The sequence below is a fragment of the Hydractinia symbiolongicarpus genome, chromosome 5 (genome assembly GCF_029227915.1).
Source record: "Hydractinia symbiolongicarpus strain clone_291-10 chromosome 5, HSymV2.1, whole genome shotgun sequence".
In the NCBI taxonomy this organism is placed as follows: Eukaryota; Metazoa; Cnidaria; class Hydrozoa; order Anthoathecata; family Hydractiniidae; genus Hydractinia; species Hydractinia symbiolongicarpus.
This window is the reverse complement of record NC_079879.1, coordinates 3347146-3366695: the sequence shown is the minus strand read 5'-3', so window position 1 is coordinate 3366695 and position 19550 is coordinate 3347146. Positions and strand designations below refer to the sequence as shown.

General features: G+C 32.6%; 2 protein-coding genes across 4 annotated transcripts in view; both read right to left on the bottom strand.

The window, feature by feature from the left end:
• Positions 1 to 4438, bottom strand: part of LOC130644222 (PACRG-like protein) — a 31777-nt gene extending 27339 nt beyond the window's left edge. For 2 of the 3 annotated variants that reach the window (XM_057449738.1, XM_057449740.1), the window contains exons 1-6: positions 4171 to 4438; positions 3613 to 3677; positions 3113 to 3203; positions 2250 to 2384; positions 1901 to 2008; positions 1031 to 1111 (exon numbers count right to left, since the gene is read on the bottom strand). In XM_057449738.1, the coding sequence (XP_057305721.1) occupies positions 1031 to 1111; positions 1901 to 2008; positions 2250 to 2384; positions 3113 to 3203; positions 3613 to 3677; positions 4171 to 4350 (660 nt within the window). In that variant the 5' untranslated portion in view covers positions 4351 to 4438. The remainder of the gene's footprint in view (positions 1 to 1030; positions 1112 to 1900; positions 2009 to 2249; positions 2385 to 3112; positions 3204 to 3612; positions 3678 to 4170) is intronic. The other variant, XM_057449739.1, reaches the window with a different exon arrangement.
• A 4887-nt stretch (positions 4439 to 9325) lies between these two features.
• LOC130644212 (golgin subfamily A member 6-like protein 4) lies at positions 9326 to 18721 on the bottom strand. Its single transcript, XM_057449725.1, has 8 exons — positions 18139 to 18721; positions 17174 to 17376; positions 16544 to 16575; positions 15651 to 15787; positions 12503 to 12604; positions 11962 to 12064; positions 10735 to 11095; positions 9326 to 10035 (listed from the first exon to the last, which is right to left on the bottom strand). Exons 1-8 carry the CDS (start codon positions 18224 to 18226, stop codon positions 9979 to 9981), a joined length of 1083 nt encoding a protein of 360 aa, XP_057305708.1. The 5' UTR covers positions 18227 to 18721; the 3' UTR covers positions 9326 to 9978.
• Positions 18722 to 19550: the final 829 nt, after the last annotated feature.

Sequence of the window (19550 nt, the reverse complement as noted above, 5' to 3'; positions counted from 1 at the left end):
CCAAAATATCAATGAACATATCTCTTACAGGTGTACTTGTCGGTGCGCTTCTTTCTCCGTTTCACGGTCAAGGAGATGCATGGTTGTTGGGGGACGGCATCTGTAGCAGTTTTCTCACTTTGCATTCATTCTGGCGGACAGCTACTATGTCCTTCATAACCATCATGGTGTTGGAAAGTTATATTCAATTAAGACGTCACTGCAGCGACCCCGACGAAACACGAGACAACAAAAGTTACCTAAATCCTCACATGACTATCTTTCTCGTCTGGTCTTCATCAGGCGTCGTCGCCTTCCTGACATTCATTGTCATCTCAACGACAAACAACACGCTGTGTATAAGCTACCAACATATTAAGAAAGAGTTCATGTATTTTTACGTAGTCTTCGTTATGCTTCTGCCACTTATCGTCTTGGCTGGTCTTAACATATCGTACCTCAGGCTAACCTCGAAGTATATAAGAAGTATTGGAGTGTATGGGAAACATCGACGTAGAAACGTACTAAAGGACTTACAGTATGCAAAATGCGCGTTCAGATTATTTCAAGTCGTGTTAATAACATGGATTCCGTATATTGTTTACATGTTCTGTATTTTAAACTGGAATATCGAGACGATATATTTCGATGAGATTAGTTACAAGGTTGTCAAAACTTTACAATGGCTTTGTTACTCGTCTTGCTTACTACATCCGATCGTTATTCTGCATTACAACAAACAACTCAAAACGATTGTTGTTACAGAAGTTGTTCACTTGCAAAGAGTGTTTTTCGATGAAAGATTCGGTGAAGAGAGAATACGAGAGGTAAATGAACCGGCTCAAACTAGTAGCCAGGAGACACCATCGCCTGGCTTAAGAAGAAAAGCTATTCTAAAACTTCAGAGGTGAGAAATGGAAAATTCTGAAACTCAATCCTCTACAAACGGTTCAAACACTGACATTAGTATGTTATGACCAACTTTTCAATCAATCAATTAATTTATTTACTTATGCATTTGTTTATATTTTTTATATTTACGAAAACTTACCGAGCCACCGTTGCATTCAATTTTCTGCAAACTAACCAAGATGCATTCTTTTGTCTGTTTACTACTCATTCGTCTTGAAATCTAAAAAAACGGGGGTAAAATAACATCAAATCGCAAAAATGGCGTTAATTCTTTTAGGGACAACTTCTGATAAATTTACTACCTTTACTATTATTCACTAATAAATTTTGTCCTACTCTAATTAGATTAATTATGGAGTTTATGATTCCAGACATACACAGTACACCATCTAGAAGGGTGACCGACAATATAACTAATACCCGATTGCGAAAAAATTTACAGTTTTTGTTACTTTTTAATATAAAAGATCATAACATATTTTCGACGCGGTTTTTGCAGCGATTTCTTCCTTCGCCACGTCACTACACATTAAACGTTAATAAAGCAATATACTAATCATTTATAGGAACGTATACCCCCGGCTTGTTGTAGGAAGCGCCTAACTGAAATCATCTGAAATAAAACTGTTTACCTATTGTGATCTATTAAACGATGTATTGCGTGTAGATCTCAGGACCGGAATATTTAGATTTTGTAGGCGTTAATGACAGGAAATTGAAAATTGTAAATTCGAGAAAAACTAACATGCATTTTCCTTAGTGTTAAAACAAGGGTTGTCTAATTTATACATAAAAGCTCTCTATTGTTTCATAACATTTTGCTTTTTCTAAATGCTTGTAAGCTATACAACATTGCGATTATGAACTTTTGCAACTACATAAAAATAAACAAAAATTTCGTCACACAAAATTCACAGTGTATATTTTACGGTAGCCATGAAAATTAAAAAATAATCTAATATTTAAATGAAGCACAGTTTATGCACCAAATTTGGTATCAAAATTCTACCTGAGGTAACAAGTTCTTGAGGTGAGGATTTAACGCGGATGTGACAACATTGCTAAGCTCCACAAGCGCATTCATTGTCGACAAAAAGCACTCGCCATCGGCAGACATCTAAAAGTGTAACTTATTTGTTAAACGCATGCAGTTTATACTTTTAGCGTTACTAGAATTATTTTGTAACTGCTTCATTTGTTTTTGTATTTTTTATCTTTTAACCTTTTATCCTATAACCTTTAGAGATAAATGTTTTAAAGTTTTTAAAGATACAGTTTATGGAGAACATGTCTAAAAAAAGAGGCCAAACGGTGTAAAACACAACAACACAAGAATAGAGAACAAATGTTTATCATACCAATGCCATTTTTATAGGAGTTATCAATCTTGAGAGCACGGGTAGTGTTCTCTCTTCTGCATCATCAACCATCAACATTTGAACAAATCCTTCGTTTGCAACGAAAGCATATGGATGTATTGTTTCTCTTAACCCCTATGCAAAAAACAGTAAAAAACGTAAAAAAAATTATCAAGTACATAATGTCGAAAATTAATTGGAGATGTGAACATCAATGAATTAATTGGAGATGTGAACAGGAATGAATTAATTGGAGATGTGAACAGCAATGAATTAAATTGGAGATGTGAAAAGCAATGAATTAATTGGAGATGTGAACAGCAATGAATTAATTGGAGATGTGAACAGCAATGAATTAATTGGAGATGTGAACAGCAATCAATAAAGACTTCAGTCCTTATATCAATAAAGTTACAACCATTACGTCTAGCACGTGAATATTAACCTAAATCACCCAAATTCAAGAATTTTACTGTCCTCCATGTATTTCATTAAAACATGACCGTAAGATGCTTATCGCCATATCTCGTTATCGAACTGTTAATATAGGTTATTGTGAAGATTTAGATATTTTATTCTCCAGTTATCAATATACAAATATAAGCAGTTTTTTTTCCTTAACTTTGCCATTTTGTTTGTTTTAGGACATCTTGCTGAAAACATCGGTGTCACAGGTCAGTTTATAGGTTAAACATTGCTAAACTTTGACAGCTTGCTTTCAAAAGCACCCTTTGTATGCACGAATTCATAGTAAGCTTAAAATTATTATAAAGCCATTGCTTATTTGCTGTTAAGAATGATTATCAAAACAAAATATATATAACCAAAATATTTTCACATCAAAGTTGATAATATCATTGTACCTCAGCGAACGTGATAAGGAGGGGGTCATAATTTAGATCTTCAAGTGGAACTGTCCATTGAATTTTATGCTTCACTGAACCATGAACAAGACTAAAAAGTTTAAACAAACATTTTTACATAAAATAAAATGTCTTACATGAAATAAAATAAACAGTCAGTCGACTGTATGTGAATGGATGATATTAAAGTCAAGGTAAGGATACTGATAAAGGTGGGAAATATCAACACCGACATCAACATTTGGCTTTGTTAATCTTTTATTAGGGTAAGCCCTTCTTAAATAAGTGGACAAATAAAGAAGCCAGCATATCTTGCTAATTTGGGTAAACAGAATAACCCTATCAGAATAAAAAACATAACCATATCACACCAAACCCAAAAAATTCATTTTCGCTAAAAACAACAAAACAAATTGTCTTCCTTGCATTCATAATATACTAATTTATCTTAATGATATGCTATCCCAAATTTTGAATCCTTCACAACTAAAAAAACATACCGGCATGGAATCCCATCTTTACTATATGCAGATGCAAACACTGACTTTGATCCTTTTTTGTTAAACTGTAACAAGAAATATTATACATTAAATGTCATATTTGGACATTTTAAGAGAATAATTAAACAAACAATTTTTGAATTTTACACACTTTGGATTAAAAACTCACATATCATACAAATTGAAGTAGAAAATGTTTATTAAAACAAATACATTCTTTCAAATTTAAAGAAAAGCTAACTGACAATTTCACTGAACAGTTTTGTCGTTCATATTTTAATCCTGTCGTCATACATCTAACGTTACCATATTTGTTTACATATGTCCTGTGTCTCTGTCTACTATCTTTTATCTTAAAGCCATATATCCAATCCACATAAACATCTATAAATATTGGTTACATCTTAAATGTAACCACTTGGAGTTGAACTGAAGAATAATCTAGTCAAGCTTACACATCTTGCTACATCACCCAATACAATGACATGAGTACGCTCCAACAACTGAGCTACGGTGGGTAAATAAAATGTCAAAATGGACAAAAAGAATGTCACTTACAGGGTCAACAGTTTTTGGATTCAACCGATTAGAAGGCTTCTTATTCTGAGAGCTTCGTTCCGAAGCAGTTGATGCCCGGGGTGTTGTCTTTGTTGCATATTTTTGACTTTTCTGTCCTGTATTTAATGCAGATCTTGCTCGTGTTGAGGTTAAAACAGTACTACTTCGGCTTGAAGCCATTGTTGAAATATTATTCGGACTTGCTTTGAATTGATTCTTTCATAACTACTAATAATTTAACACTTCTAAACCATAAATTATTAATGTTAAAAAGTACAAAATACAGAAGAGAAACAATATTGAAAAGCCATATCACTTTTTCCTGATTTAAAAACAAAAAAGACTTAATCACAGTAATGATATAAAACAATGACAAAAGGATAGACAACAAAAATATTATATATAAAGAGTTGTCAAAAAACTATTTGCTTTGATCCTAAACACAAGCAATGCATTCTCTATTTCGTATCCTGTAAAACAAAATTATACAAAATACTAATATTACTATTAAAAAAAGCCATTGAAATGAGGTTGCATAATTTGCTTCAAGCCCAGAATAACAAGCAGGAGATTGTTCTTGAAGAATACTTTTAGTCCTGATAGCCTTATTGTTGCCTTTTGATGACAGCTTTTTGTTTCACACTGAAATTTGTCAAATGTGTTGATCTTGTTAGCAATGGTAGCAGAAGAATAAAAGTGAAATGTCAAAAAGTTGGTTCCCCCACCATCATTAGACAATGAGACGAGTTACAACGATTGGAAAAAAGAAGTGCAAATATGGCAAGCACTGACAGAATTAAAGGCAAAAAAACAAGGGCCAGCTATATTCATGGGCTTAAGAGGAAAAGCTAAAGAATCAGTTCTAGAATTAGACATTGAAAAGATAAGTGCAGCAACTGGAGTAAAAGCCATTACTGACAGATTGGACAAAATATATTTAAAAGATGAGAATCAAACTGCTTACATAGCTTATGAAACCTTTGAAAAATGTAAATGACCGCCTGAGATGAGTATGAATAACTATCTTATACAGTTTGAACGGTTGTACCATAAAATCCAAGGACATCATATGGTACTTCCTGATGGAGTGTTGGCATATCGAGTTCTACAAAGTACCAACTTTACACCTGAGCAGCAACAGTTAGCAAGAGCAACTTTAAATGAACTACAGTATGATGCAATGGTAGAGCAGTTAAAGAAAATATTTGGGGATACTGTGGCTTCATTAGGAACAAATACTGAAGTAAAGATAGAACCAGTTCTTCAGGCAAGTGCAGATACAATTGAGCAAATTACGTCACTCAAAGAGGGGGATATCAACGCTCAAGGTTTAGAAGAGGAAGACCTGCAGCTGCTTCAAATCAGAGATATGCAGGAAGAAAAACCACACCCAACAATAAAAGAATGAATCCACCCGATCAATTTGGAAGTCCATCAAGATGCAATATTTGCCAATCTATATATCACTGGGCTTCAAACTGTCCACACTCTTATGAGAACCAGGAACCTGAGGATGTTAGAAAAGATGACAGTCTTTCCAAGGTTACTTTTTTTGCAAAACTCAGAGAAGATGAAATGCAATCTCTGGTCGGTGAAACCCTGTCATGTGCAGTTTTAGACTGTGGTTGCACAAAGACCGTTTGTGGTAATACTTGGTATCAATGTTTTATTGATAATCTTCAAAATGATAGATTGCCCGAAGAGCATCCCAAGCAAATAAGACTTAAATTCGGAGATAGTGAAGCAGTTTGTTCTATGAAAAGAGTGTTCTTACCTGTAATTATTGGCTCAAAAGAAGTTTATCTGAAGACGGAAATTGTCCCAAACGAAATTCCTTTGTTACTGAGTTAAGCTTTCATGAAAAAAGCAGAGGCAGTTTTAGATTTTAGCAACAATTCGGGGACAATGTTTGGAGTATTCAATCCTTTAAAATTTACCACTACAGGCCACTATTGCATACCTTTGAACAACAACATAATATAGATGGATGAAAAGAGACATGACCACTTGTTACCCCAGGTTGCTTTTGTTTGTGCAAGTACAAAATCAAGAAAAAGTGAGATTATCAAACTTCATCGTCAATTTCGCCATCCAAGTGCTGAAAAATTAAAACCTCTCATCAAAACATCTAATTCCTTATTAAATGACCGAGGTGAAGTTAAGAAAGTCATCGATGAAGTATCAAACTCTTGTAAAGTGTGCATCAAATACAGAAAACCAAGACCACGCCCTATTGTTGGCTTACCAATGTCATCAGAATTTAACCAGTGTGTGGCTCTAGATCTTGTGCAACTTTCTCAATCATTATGGTTTATCCATATCATAGATGGTTTTACCAGATTTTCATCAGCAAAATTGACAAAGACGAAAGACAAAGATGTAATAACAGATATTATTTTTGAAATTTGGTGTGCAGTGTGTGAGCAGTTTAACATAGAGTTTTCAAAAACTGCAGCTGAAAGTCCTTGGTCAAATGGACTATGTGAACAACACAATGGTATGATTAAGAAAATGCTGAAAAAAATTACTGAAGACACAAAATGTACACACAATCGTACACTTTTGTGGGCTGTAAGTGGAAAGAATTTTTATCAAGCAACACGGAATTTTCATCAAATCAGTTTGTTTATGGTAAAAATCATGACTATCCCTGCATCCTCACTGATCATTTTCCATAATGACATAGTTTCAAGTAAAACCGTGGCCCATAACCTTGCTGTAATGCATGCATCACGAAGAGCCTTTATAGCAGCAGAGTCTTCTGAGCATATACGAAGAGCATTGAGGCATAATGTTCAGTGTTACAATGATGAGCAATATATCAATGGAGATAGAGTTTTCTATAAGAGAAAAGACAGTGAAAAATGGCATGGACCAGGCACTGTAATTGGACAGGAGAATAAGCAAGTCCTTGTAAAACATAGTGGAAGTTATGTTAGAGTACACATGTGTCGCTTGCAGAAGTTTGACCAAGTTTTGCATTTACAAAAACCATCGCAAGACACGGAAGGGAGTACTGAAGTGACAACTACACAAGTGAACAATTGCATTCTACTTGAACGCGATGTTTTTGGTGAATGTGTTGGTGCAAATGATTTTGACAGTAACAATACAGAAGAACCAGAAAATGAGAAAACAACAAATTTACCAACAACAAAAGAAACAACATCAGACGGTGCCTCAATAAATAAAACAACAACACACAAGATATCAACAAATAAAATCACAACCAATCAAAATGTTAGCAATTCGTCAACAGTCCCAGGAATACCAAAGTTGAAGTCAAAAATCACTTACAAGCTAACTCCTAACAGTGAATGGACAAGGGGATTAGTCCACAGCAGAGCAGGAAAAGTGAACAGAAAAGGAAAAGAAGGCAGACAGTATGGTAGCTGTTTAAATGTCTAAAATGAAGACACAGGTGAAATAAATTGGTTAGATTTCAAAAGATGTGTGAGTGACTGGCAACCTGTTGTTGAGACAAACGAAACTGAAGTTAAGTACTATTATCGACTCAAGCAACTTTTACAGATGGGATCCTAAATGCAAAGTATAAAGAATTGGCCAATTAGGAGGACAACAAAGTTTTCTCCACCGTAGAAGATAAGGGTCAATCTGTAATATCCACAAGATGGGTGGTCACAACACAACAAGTCTAAGAAGATTAAGAGAGTTGCGTGTAGCACCCTTGCTGCTGAGACACTAGCTCTTGTTAATGGTATTGATACATGCATATGGGTGAAGAATGTGATAAATGAAGTGTTGAATACTAATCTAGAAGGCATCTTATGTCATACAGAGAACAAATCATTGTTCGAAGCTGCCCATTCAACAAAGTTCTTGGAAGACAAACGGTTAATGGTTGATATGGCTTCCCTTAGACGAGTATCAATCAGAAAGAGATTAAATTGAAGTGGATTTCTACCAAGCATCAGTTATAGCAGATGTATTAACAAAAACAAGAAGCAAATAGCAAAATAAATATTTGGTATTTCTGATATTCTTAAAATAAAGTTTATTTAAATAAGTCAAAGAAAATTGTTGTTGTGTTTACAGTATATTTATAGACTGTATATTCTGCTGGTACCGACCAACTAACCTGGTTTAAAAGATAAGATATTATTCTACCAACAGTAAACTTTCAAGCCAAAGCCTAGCATATATAAGCACTTCTTAACGAGCAGAGTAGGTCAGAAAGTGTAAACTAAACCTGTTTCAACCTGTTATTTAGCCTATAGTTATTATTTTGTGGACAAACTTTGTTTTGGTCCAGCTATAAAACTTAAAAAAAGACTTATATTAAAGATGATTCCTCATTTAAATTTTGATGACGTAGGCAATAAAATAATACAAAATGTAAAGAATTTTGTTTTAGTTACAATGGCGAACAAATTTTATTTTTTATTTTTTATTTATTTTTGAAAAATTTCATTTTACCGGCAGAATGGGTATATACTGGATTTATTCTGCCAATACCAGCAGAATATCTATGTTAGATAGATAAATGTGTATATTTTACATGACTAGATAGATAAATGTGCATATTTTACATGGCTAGTGTCACATACCCAATTATAGAGTCTGCACCAAATAGCTCTGTATATTAGAATGCTTATTCTCCAAACTTTCAAGGAAGCACTAACCGTTCAGTCTGAATAAGCGCCCAGAGTAATAGTTTAAAAATTATATACTTAAATTCTTAAACCAAAAACACGGAAAACGGAAAGAAGCAATTATGTAGGGAAAACTAGATAGCTAGCTAGCTAAGCAATTCTCTAATTTTTTTTTATAATTTTTTTTTCAATTATAAATTTTTACTTGCTGAAAAACAAATGCTAGCCCAAAAAAGGATGGGTTAAAACTGGACTAGAGCTAGCTAGTTATAAAAGCAATCTAAATTACACAGGAAAAAAAAGAAGATATGAAATAAAGCCAAAAAAATTTCAGATGATAAATCTCAACATCTCCACACCGCTCGCGTACCATCTTGGCAAAACAAAAGCAAAGCAGATATATGCGCTCGGGTACAAAAATAACAAGACCGGGGGTTGGAAAAATTTTGATTTGCTTTAGCCTCACATGTTTTATGTTTGAAAGTCTTCCGTTAATGGTGGGTAAGAAATGGATATTAGGTTAAGTACGAACCTGCTATGCAGTAACAGCAGCCACCAGGCTTATCATTTTGTCCCGCTAGCATTGGTTATTTCCAATCAAAATTTAGTAGTAAAAATTGATCAATTCAGTAATAATATTATTATTGTGGAAAGTTTATCATTTCTTGAACATGAAAGTTTAGTAGGCTACGTTTCGGGAGATCCTTCTTCCATCATCGGGAAAAGTCAAATGATGTTGAGCGTGTTTTATATAAATACATAAAGCCTTAGAACTAACCATCTTTGTGCTTGTTATATTGTGAAAGACTCAATTCCATTATGTCTCAGGGTTATTATGTTGTATTAACAATTCTCTTTTATCGAATTTGAACCTGGGCGGGGTGAGTAACTTCACATACAGAACTTGTTGATCCGCGTAACGCTAAGCGCTTTACGACGGTCGTTAAATTTCGCTTATTTATTTCATTTTACTGAGTTGATATCAGTGTACCAAATACTGACTTCAGGTTTTCGGACAATTTCTTGGAAGATGACTTTTCTATATGGCAAACATTCTATAGTAATTAATAAACGTATAAACAGAACGAAGTCAACATGGACGAACAAAATGTTAGGTTTATTTCTAGTTTTAATAACATTAATTTTTGTATAAACAAAAAATTTACATTTTTACAGAGAAAATTTCAAAACAACGTCAATGAAAAAATCCTTCAACATCACAACCCAAAAATGAATCGTCTTCAGCGTCCAACTACAAAAAGAAACAAAAAATAAAAATTGGCGTTTTACATTACAACCAATGAAAAAACCCAATGCTTTTCCAAGAGTGGCGGTAAATCAAAAGACGCGGTAAATCGAGAGGATTGCTTATTAATATTCGTGTTAAATTTTCTTTACGTCAAGGAATATGAACTAGGTGAAACCATGGAGATGGAAATATATAAATATTTCATCTCCATGGTTAAACGTAAAGATGGACAAGCATTTTCACATGAAATTTCATGCTGTAGATGATCTACGGAGCAATGCGGATATGCACTTTTCTTCCTTTAAAACAAGCGAGAAACTACATCTTAATTGCTCAACGACAAAGTAGTTACTTTGACGCTACGTCACAACTTCCATATATTAGATTAACGTCAGTGTTTAAATTAAAATAGTGAAGCCATTGCCGCCATTTAAGGCTCAATATAAAAAAAAAGGTGGAGATAGCATCTCCTTTGTGGGTTACTAGGGGCAATCTAGGACTAAAATAGGACTAATTTCTTAAAGCTGGGTAGGTAGGTTGTCCCCTGTGCGCTAATTCGAGAGGGACGCTTATTTGAGAGTAGGCGCCTAATCGAGAATTTTCAGTAAACAAACTGCTTTGTCAAAATTGATTTTATTCTGTTCCGGCGATTAGTAAATCTTTGGAAAAAGAGAAGAATAAAAAAATTCAAAACGTGCTTACACCAAAATCGAAACTGTCTAATGGATCCAGTTTAGTTTGACTTTCATTGCTAAGTGGTCTCTCTGCATCCATTTGCTTCGCTTTCTTGTGAGCTTGATAATTAAATAACTTTTTCCCGGACGACCTTGACACTCTTTGTGATGAACTGCCTTGATTTGCATCTTGCATTCGTGATTTCTCAGGGGTTCTATCTGACTGTTGGACCTGCTTCGAAATGTACCAGGGGTTCGAGTTTTGCTTCGCTCTGTGTTCATTTTTCATAAAAGTTTGCTGCAGTTGGTAAAGCTCTTTTGCTAGTGTCTGATGCTGCTCACTCAACATGGCACATTCATTCTTTCCATCCTCCAAATCAGTCAACATTCTGAAAAACAGGCTTCTTATTGCTATTTCTATAGCCGTATATTATCTTGAATGATCGTGCACAATAAGTTTTTAGGACTCCTTTTATAAAAGTCGTTCATAACATATTTGTTTCTCATAATTTCGACACTACTTAATGTGTCTTTGTCACGTGTAGAATATATTAATACTAGAAACAAATATATAAAAGATTGACTTCTATAAAAAAAAGAAATAAAAAATAACTTTTTTTCCGACAACGTGTATTTTGTTTTTTAAAAACACAATTTTATTTTATTTCTAGTCCACGTCTTTCGGCAGGAATTTCTACGGCGTCTACGGGTATTATAATATAGATTAATAATTATTTTAAGTGGGGCACAGCAAAAGAAGAATGAAAAATATAAAAGTAGTAAAAAAATGAGTTCAAATGAGTTTTATAAAACCTAAATGAAACGTAAAAAGCAATATAAACAACTATTTTTGATTTATTTCGTTTTTTAAAACTAATTTTAGCTTGTTGAAACTTAAATAAAAATCTAGCTTAAATAAAAATCTAGCTTCGTAAAATTTAGGATCACTTAAAAGATAACAAACGACCGTTTTAGTTTGGTATTAGCGAAATCAACTTATCATAAAATAATAATTTCATATGATTTATTTGTAAAAATAATAGGGTTTTTGTACCTTGTGCAACGGAGTATTCTGTTATAACACTCAAAAACTAGTAATTTCCGTAACGCCACGCTAGACTGGTATCCTTCCGTGCTTTACTAGCCTCGGTAGTAAAAACGGCGACAAAAAAAGGAGCCCATTTTAAAGTTCATCCGGCTTAAGGCGTAGAACAATAAATTGAAAAACTTTTTAAAAGCATAGAATTAAACTTACTGATGCAGTTCTGGTTTCATTGTTGACTTTTTTGCAACTTTTTCTTTCACGATTTTCAGTTCTTCCTTTTCTTTCTTTAATTTGCACAAATCTGTTACTAAAGCTGCAAAAAATAATCCCATTTGTATGTTAACCGTTTAATACAAAAAATTGTCTTCTTTTTTATCGCCAATAGGTACTCTGAAAGAGTTTGGTAGACATAGAATCTCTACTACTGCTTTTTTTACATTAGCGCAATTCCTGTCCCTCATGTGTGGAAACAGTCTCCGTTCTATACAACTCACTACACCAAATGATGATTTCTTTGCATGGTTTAGAGAATTCTGATTGCACTATTTTAGTACAATTTTACTCTTAATTTCATCCAATGGGATGCCTCGTACATTTCTGGAGTCCGCCAAAGTGGGACATTTTTATAATTCCGAAAAATAAGTTTACTGCAGAGATGAAAAGTAAAGATAAAGTTGATAGACATTTTCTACACCCAACACTTTTAAAGAGATGTTTACCTAAACAAATCTTGAGAAGAAACTCGACGTACCCTCTTTCAAGTCATTTAGTTGACTAACTTCTTTGTTCAGACTGTCTCTTTCAACTTCGAGTAACTTCAATTTCTCGTCGCGTGTTTGCATAGCTGCAACTTCTAAAAATGCAAACTCAACTTTTTCATTTAGGGCTCAGAACTATAAACACAAAAGAAAGGGTTACCTAAAAATCGAGAAAATCCTTTTTTAATATATTTTTAGTATTCAACCATAAAATTCACACGGTTTTCTAATTTAATTCAAAGAACTCAACCATTTGCCAGTGTTTTTGGAATACTCAGGAATACTTTATTTGGAATACTCAGCGTTAAAAATAATTTTGCAATCAACTTACAAGGGTTGAAGTTGTTGTTCGCATCAAATATTTGATGCGTTGAATCAACTCCTTCGTTGAATATTAGTTGAAAACAACCTACTGTAAATGCTCTAATAAACGTCCCGGGTGTTTATTTTATGGTAAAGATTTTTAAGTGGACGTTTATTGGAGACGGTCATTAAAAGGAAACAGGGGAAGGAAGGTATAAGCCAATTTTAATATCCATTACCATTCCGCAGAATACACAATCAAAACAAACATAGTAACATAAAAACGAGGTTAGTTTAGAGACAATTCTTTGTTTAGCGCTAATTACGAACGTTTGGTAAAAAAATAAATAAAAAATGGCATTTATTTGATATCCATAGGGCTTATTAAAATTGTTATGGATTTTATATTTTACACTCACACACAACTTGGCTAATACCTAGCTAGCTAGAGGTTAAACCAGTGTTGGATGATTATTGACACATATAATTTTTGGTGTTATTGGGTATCTTTCATTTTTTTGTCCTGAGCATCCTGGGGTTAGTGGATTATTAGGCCGAAAGGTGCTCTTCATCATGTTGACATTAAACAAAATGTGGGAAATTTTTTTATCATCCAAGGTAGAAGAATGTTTACTCAAAAGTACCCTTGACTTTTTTAAACAATTATGGCCTGTAAGAAAGTATTTATTGTAAGTTAGAGTACTGGCATATTCTATTATATTATATTATTATTTGTTCCTAAAAACAAAGTCTAAAAATTTGTATAAATTTGTTACAGGGTCACTTAGACATAAATCTGATAGAATTGATATAAAAAATTTTGTATTGCTATACCTCCCTTGAGTTTTAAAATTTAAGCATCGTAAACCTTTTATAAAGAAAATCATATTATTTCATTTTGATCAAATAATAATAAATTTTTCTTTACAAGCTAAGAGAATTGTAGATGAATAAACTGGTCAAGATTTGTTTTAAGCAACATATTGTTTTTCCCATATATTACATGTTTCCAGGAAAAAAAATACTCCGGCAAAGAATGTTTTATATGCAGATGGCCTTACGACTAAAAATGACCACTATCAATAGCTAACAGAGGTCTAATGAATAGTCTCGGCACTGTCAAGTTAATTCGAAAGATAACAAGAACAATTTTAAAAACCTTGAACTTAATTTTTTTAAAGAAGAAAGCTTCTATGCCTACTAAATTTTTTCCAGTTTGACGCAAATTTGTGACCTGTGACAAAAACATTTTCGTGACGACAGCAGCATGTTTAATTCATGAATGTGTCTTCACCTTCTGAAAATAGGTTTTAGCTATCTATCTAGTTAGTTTGATAAACAATTTGTGATTACTAAGTAAATTAGGTTTAGCCAAAAATATGTTTATTATAAATGTAAACTAAACAAAAAGATAAGAAGCAAGTAGTGGAGTGTGAAAATAATAAGAACACCTATAACTGGATAACATATCATTTCTGTGTGCATATAATATCTAGCTGATGAAAAACTAGCTAATTTTTAAGAAAATAATTATTATTTAACTTATATGAGCCATTAAGATTCAGTAAACTAGGTATACATACTAGATTTTACAGTAAAAAAAAAGTAAACTTTCTTGAATGGAAAAGATGTTTATATTGGCTAACCAACATTAAAGTTGTCATAAATACACACTTAATTGGATAAATATTTATAATTTTTGTCACACTACCACTACTAATAACCTTATATACTTGTATACACTACGACTTTTCCAATATGAAAATTATAAACCAACATTTGTTGATAACTAAAACAGCAAGCAAACAATTTATCATCCTGAACTTTATTTAAACTAACCTCGTTTGCATGCAATGTTTTGGTATTCGGCAACCAGGGTTGATCATGAAAAAGCAATATTAAAAAAGGCTTGTTCAACATTCAAGTTTTTACAAATAAACAGATTGAAAGGACAAGTTCGCAATGCCTTGAATTAGTTAGAAAGTTAATTGTAAAATGTTTCTCTGGTTTTTATAATTCTCCTGATCTTGAATTCAGTAGAAAGCCTTAAAAATCAACTCTTCTCCTTATTTCCCTATAAACTGCTTAAACAAGTTAAACTCTAATAAACATTAATTTTTGACTAAATAAGGGAGCGTTGGAGACAGGCGTTTTATTAGAGACTAGGCGTTTTTTTCAAAATTTCCAATATTTTTTGGCCTGCTTATTGGAGACGGATCTAAGAATGAATAAAATTCTACATCAGAAACGAAAATTTCCGGACAGATAAACTTTCGGATTTTTGTTTGTCCGAAAAATTTCCGTCCGAAATTTGGGTCTACTGAAAGTTTTTTTGTCGGGAAATTTTGGATTTTCTAATTTTTTTAAAAAAGTGCATAGAAATTATATATAGGGTAATTAGAAAATCAATAAAAAATACAGTTTTTAAATTTAATATTTTCGATATTTTCACATTTGGCTGAGGCTCTATCTATAAAGTTGGATCCTGAAGACGCTTTTTAGGTCTTGATTAAATATATGTACACTTTAAATGCTTCTAGCCTTCTTTTGTGTCATTTCCCATAATCATTACTTTGAAATTTGGTTAAAATTCGTTCAAAAGACTTACCGAAACATTTTTTGACTTTATAAATTTGTCCGAAAATTTTTCCGCTGAAATAAAAAATTGTGTCTGAAAGTTTTTCCGCCGAAACATTTTCCGCGGAAAATTGTAGTTCCTAATGTATGCTGTTTTCCTCAAATGCCATGGTGTTTCTGTAATGCTTAAAAAATCTAAATTTTGTAGGATTTCCAGGTCGCTGTCATCTGTTATTCAGTCACATACTTTGAATTTCTTACGTTTTAAAATTTGCCCATGTTCTTCTTTTACTTTACGTAATTCTTCTTTCAAACATCCTTCAAAGTCTGGCATTTCACACTCCCCAGTTAAAGGAAATTCTTTCAAGAATTTGTCGCACTCCTTAAGGAACGCTTCTCTAAATAAGACCAGTTTGTATTATGCAACAGTAGATTAAAAATTCGTGAAGCTCACCAGGAGTTGAAATTGAAAAATACTGAACAATAAAAATCTTGACCAAAACAAAAGCAAAATAAAACAATAATATCTTGCAAAATTAAGGTTACGAATGGCTTCCTGCTTCAAATAATCGTTTGTTGATCGAATTTTATCATGTACCTGTAATTTCTAAATCTTTTAAAAAATCTCGAACAACTTGTAGTTATGTTACAATCTGATTCAAAAATCGTCCATTTTTCAGACTTAATAGTATGTGGGCCAAGGACGTAAACGTCGTTTAGGTTCTGTGGCCTAGCTTGTTCAGAGAAAGTTAAAATGGCGAAGTTTTTTGACAACAGGCAACTACTATTGTCAGTTTAATCGATATCCAGTGGAATATTCATTATTCTTCAAAAGTACGAATATCATTTCTTTTATGAATTAATATTTGTATTTAGTCACAGCATTTCCGTCTAAGGAGTCTGGGCTTATCTTAAAGATAACGAGAGTGCGGTCAGAGAGCCAGAAAACAAATAGGATGCTCAATTTCTTCAAAACTGTGGGGTTAACAACTTGAAAACATTTATTTTTGAATTTAGCATGTTTAAATTCACTATGTAGATACCTTTGTCACAAAATTTGGAGTACGAAACTGTTTTAGAAGCCTTTAAGATACATTGGCCTATATTAGCTAAATACGTCTATAGTTAGACAAAAATAATTCTAAACTTCTAACCTCTCATTCTCACCTTCGTGATTTAACTCTTCCTAAATGATAAATCATGCAACAACTATACACTAAAAACTAGGACTTAATGATACGTATTCATCTTTCTATATCTTGCGAGAATCCATTGATTAGTTGACAGACTTAAAATAATTATGCATTGCTGGGCCACGCATTTAAAACCAGCTGTAGAGATATACAATTAAAATCCATTTCTATGTTTCTTGTGTGGAAAATCAGGTCTCCTTGATATGAAATTTAAAGATAGAAAAATGAATAAAAATTCCTGAGCATGCTGAAAAAAAAAAAATAATTTATAACAGAATTTTTAATTTAATATCCTATGACTTATTAAACCTGTTTTATTTCATCCCAACTAAGTAAAGTTTCTGAGCTAATAGTACTTTCTTTTCTTGGATTAATTTTCACTACTTTTTTTATTTTATCTGAAAATATTATCAATGATTATTTGTTTTCAACGAAATCTTTAAAATTGAATTCATGAATTCAAAAAAATTTGCTCAATTTTTTTAAAAAACACACCCCATATAGGTTTCCTACACTTTTGTAAGATCTTTGTTAAAATATTTTTGTTCTTTTGGCACACCCTAAAAAAATATTAAAAAGTAGTTTCCTCACTATTAACTCTCGTAAGTCTGCATTTTCTCTACATGATTCTTCTTTTTGTCCCTTTAAAATGGTTTCCCTCATGGCAAGCCATTTCAATTCAATTTCTTCTTGCACCAGTTTGTGATTGAGAACGCTTAGACTACCTTGCAAAGCTTCAACTTCATATTTAGTTTCTCTCAATCTATCTTGATGATCTTGGATGTTTTGATTCACTGAATAAAACACAGTTCTGATGATTGTACCATATCACTGCATGTATTAGGCAACCCTTACGTAAGTCGAATTTCCACTTACATATTTTTTTGCCTTAGCACTGACTAGTATTAGTATCAAAAGCTGAATTCAATTCAACTGTTACTCGGAACAAACTGGAATGGTAAATACCAGACAAATTTCTGGGTTAGGCGTTTAGGAAATGTCTTTTTGCATGAACAGAAATATTTCAATTCTAATCTGATCTGTTGGGAGGTAAAAGTATGTAACTTGCCTTTAAAGGCACAGTGTGTCCTTACCCTGAATTACGTGCATATAACTGATCAAAACACACCTACAGTAGGAGCCTCGTTAACTTCACTTTTCATTTTACTGCAACTTTATGTGTCAATATAATAAAGGGGAAAATTTAATTAAAAATTAAATATCTTAATGAACCTTGGTCAGCCTTGTCCGCCAATGTGCCTTATTTCATACAAGAGTGGTTGAAAAGAGTACAAATTTTAAAGACTAGGGTAAAATTTTACCAACAGCAATCCTGTTCCTTAGATTCAACATTACTTTTGAGCTCGTATGCACAATTGTACCACTGAAAAAACTTGTCTGGTCACTTGACAGGCTATTATAGAAATTTAATCTCATGAAGGGATGGCATACACATTTCTAAGCTAACTGATTAGAGTGACCTTGTGATAGTGATACTATAAGTATAACTTTAAATGAAACATGTTACCAAAATGATAAACAAGCAACTTTCTTACCTTTTTTCAAAGCTTCAAATCTTTGCTTAATCCTTTCTTCTGAATGAACAATTTGTTGAAACAACTCACTGATTACATGACCACTCATAATATTTTTTTTTTCTCTGTATGATTTATTACAACTGAATACAAATAAAACAAGAAGCCCTGGGGACTCTAAGAATTTATGCTCGCTACCAAAATATTTGATGACAACCTGTTAATTTGTTGTGTTATCATGCCAAACATTCGAAGAGATTTGGTGCATGAAGCTCTGAAGATAAAGCACACAAGTGACAATATATCTTACAAGAAACGCAAACAAAACGAAACGTGTCATAATAAACTAACATTTTAAAAGAAATTGCTAACAAAAAATACAGCCTATCATTTATGGTTGAAAGTCTTACGATTGAAACGTTTATGGTCTTAAACGGCATTTAGTTGACAAAAAATCAAAATTTTGATGTGACCATCATTTTCAGCATACTTTTTTTATTAACTGTGCCAATTTTTGTCGAAAATAAAGTAGTTTTAATTTTTGGACAAATTTTGGCCTGAAATGACATTTAGGTGACAAAAATCAAAATCATGATGGCACCAATATGTTCAGCATACTTTTTTGTTAACTGTGCCAAATTTTGTCAAAAACAAATACCAATTTTGGCCTGTGACAGGTACAAAGTATTAATGCTACTGATATTTGCTTAAACCATTTGCAGTAGCTTCTAAATGACTTGGTAAGTTTGCAGAAAAAGTATTATATTACACAAGAACAATCTAAGAATATTTTACAGGCAAATAACTAGAACAGAATACAATTTTATTATCTACTAACTCAGTTAAGGTGGCAGTAAGCTTCTTTTGCTGTCCAAACAGCTGAATATACTCATGTGATTTATGTATACAAAAACTTTTTTTACTATTTTTTAAAAACGTGAGCCTTAACACATACTAAAATGATTTGGGTTATTCACATTAAAGGAGTTTTTTTTTATACACATTTTTAAACATTAAGTTTTTGCATATTTTGAAAAATACCATTTTCTTCTACAGCATAAAACACGGTTAAAAGAAAAATATCAAGAGTAAAAATATGTTGCTTTCTAAGTGATCAACTTGCACTTTGATCTCCAATTATTTATCACTGGAAGCAAACATTCTATCAAAAAAGTACCAATCATTATATTGCACTAACTAATAATCCAATTTGCAAGTATGTAATATTTATTTATTTGCTAAAAGCTTAGACTATGTGGGAAAAAACAGAAAAAAATCTAGTGCCTAGTATAATACCTCCCATAGGTGTGGATTTAACATCTGTTGTTATATTCTCCCCTGAAAGATATTCAATTACTTAGTTGTTTTTTTCTCTCTCTCTGTTTACATACGCCCCCTTGTTATTAAGACATGTTGTATTAGTCGCTTAAAAA

Bases quoted from the DNA above. Each gene is read 5' to 3' on its own strand.
- LOC130644212 (XM_057449725.1), bottom strand. From the start codon at position 18,226: ATGAGTGGTCATGTAATCAGTGAGTTGTTTCAACAAATTGTTCATTCA. The intron at 17,377-18,138 runs GTAAGAAAGTTG...TGTTTTATTCAG, and splicing joins ATTTGAAGCTTTGAAAAAAG to TGAATCAAAACATCCAAGAT. The intron at 16,576-17,173 runs GTGAGGAAACTA...TTTATCATTTAG, and splicing joins CAGACTTACGAGAGTTAATA to GAAGAGTTAAATCACGAAGG.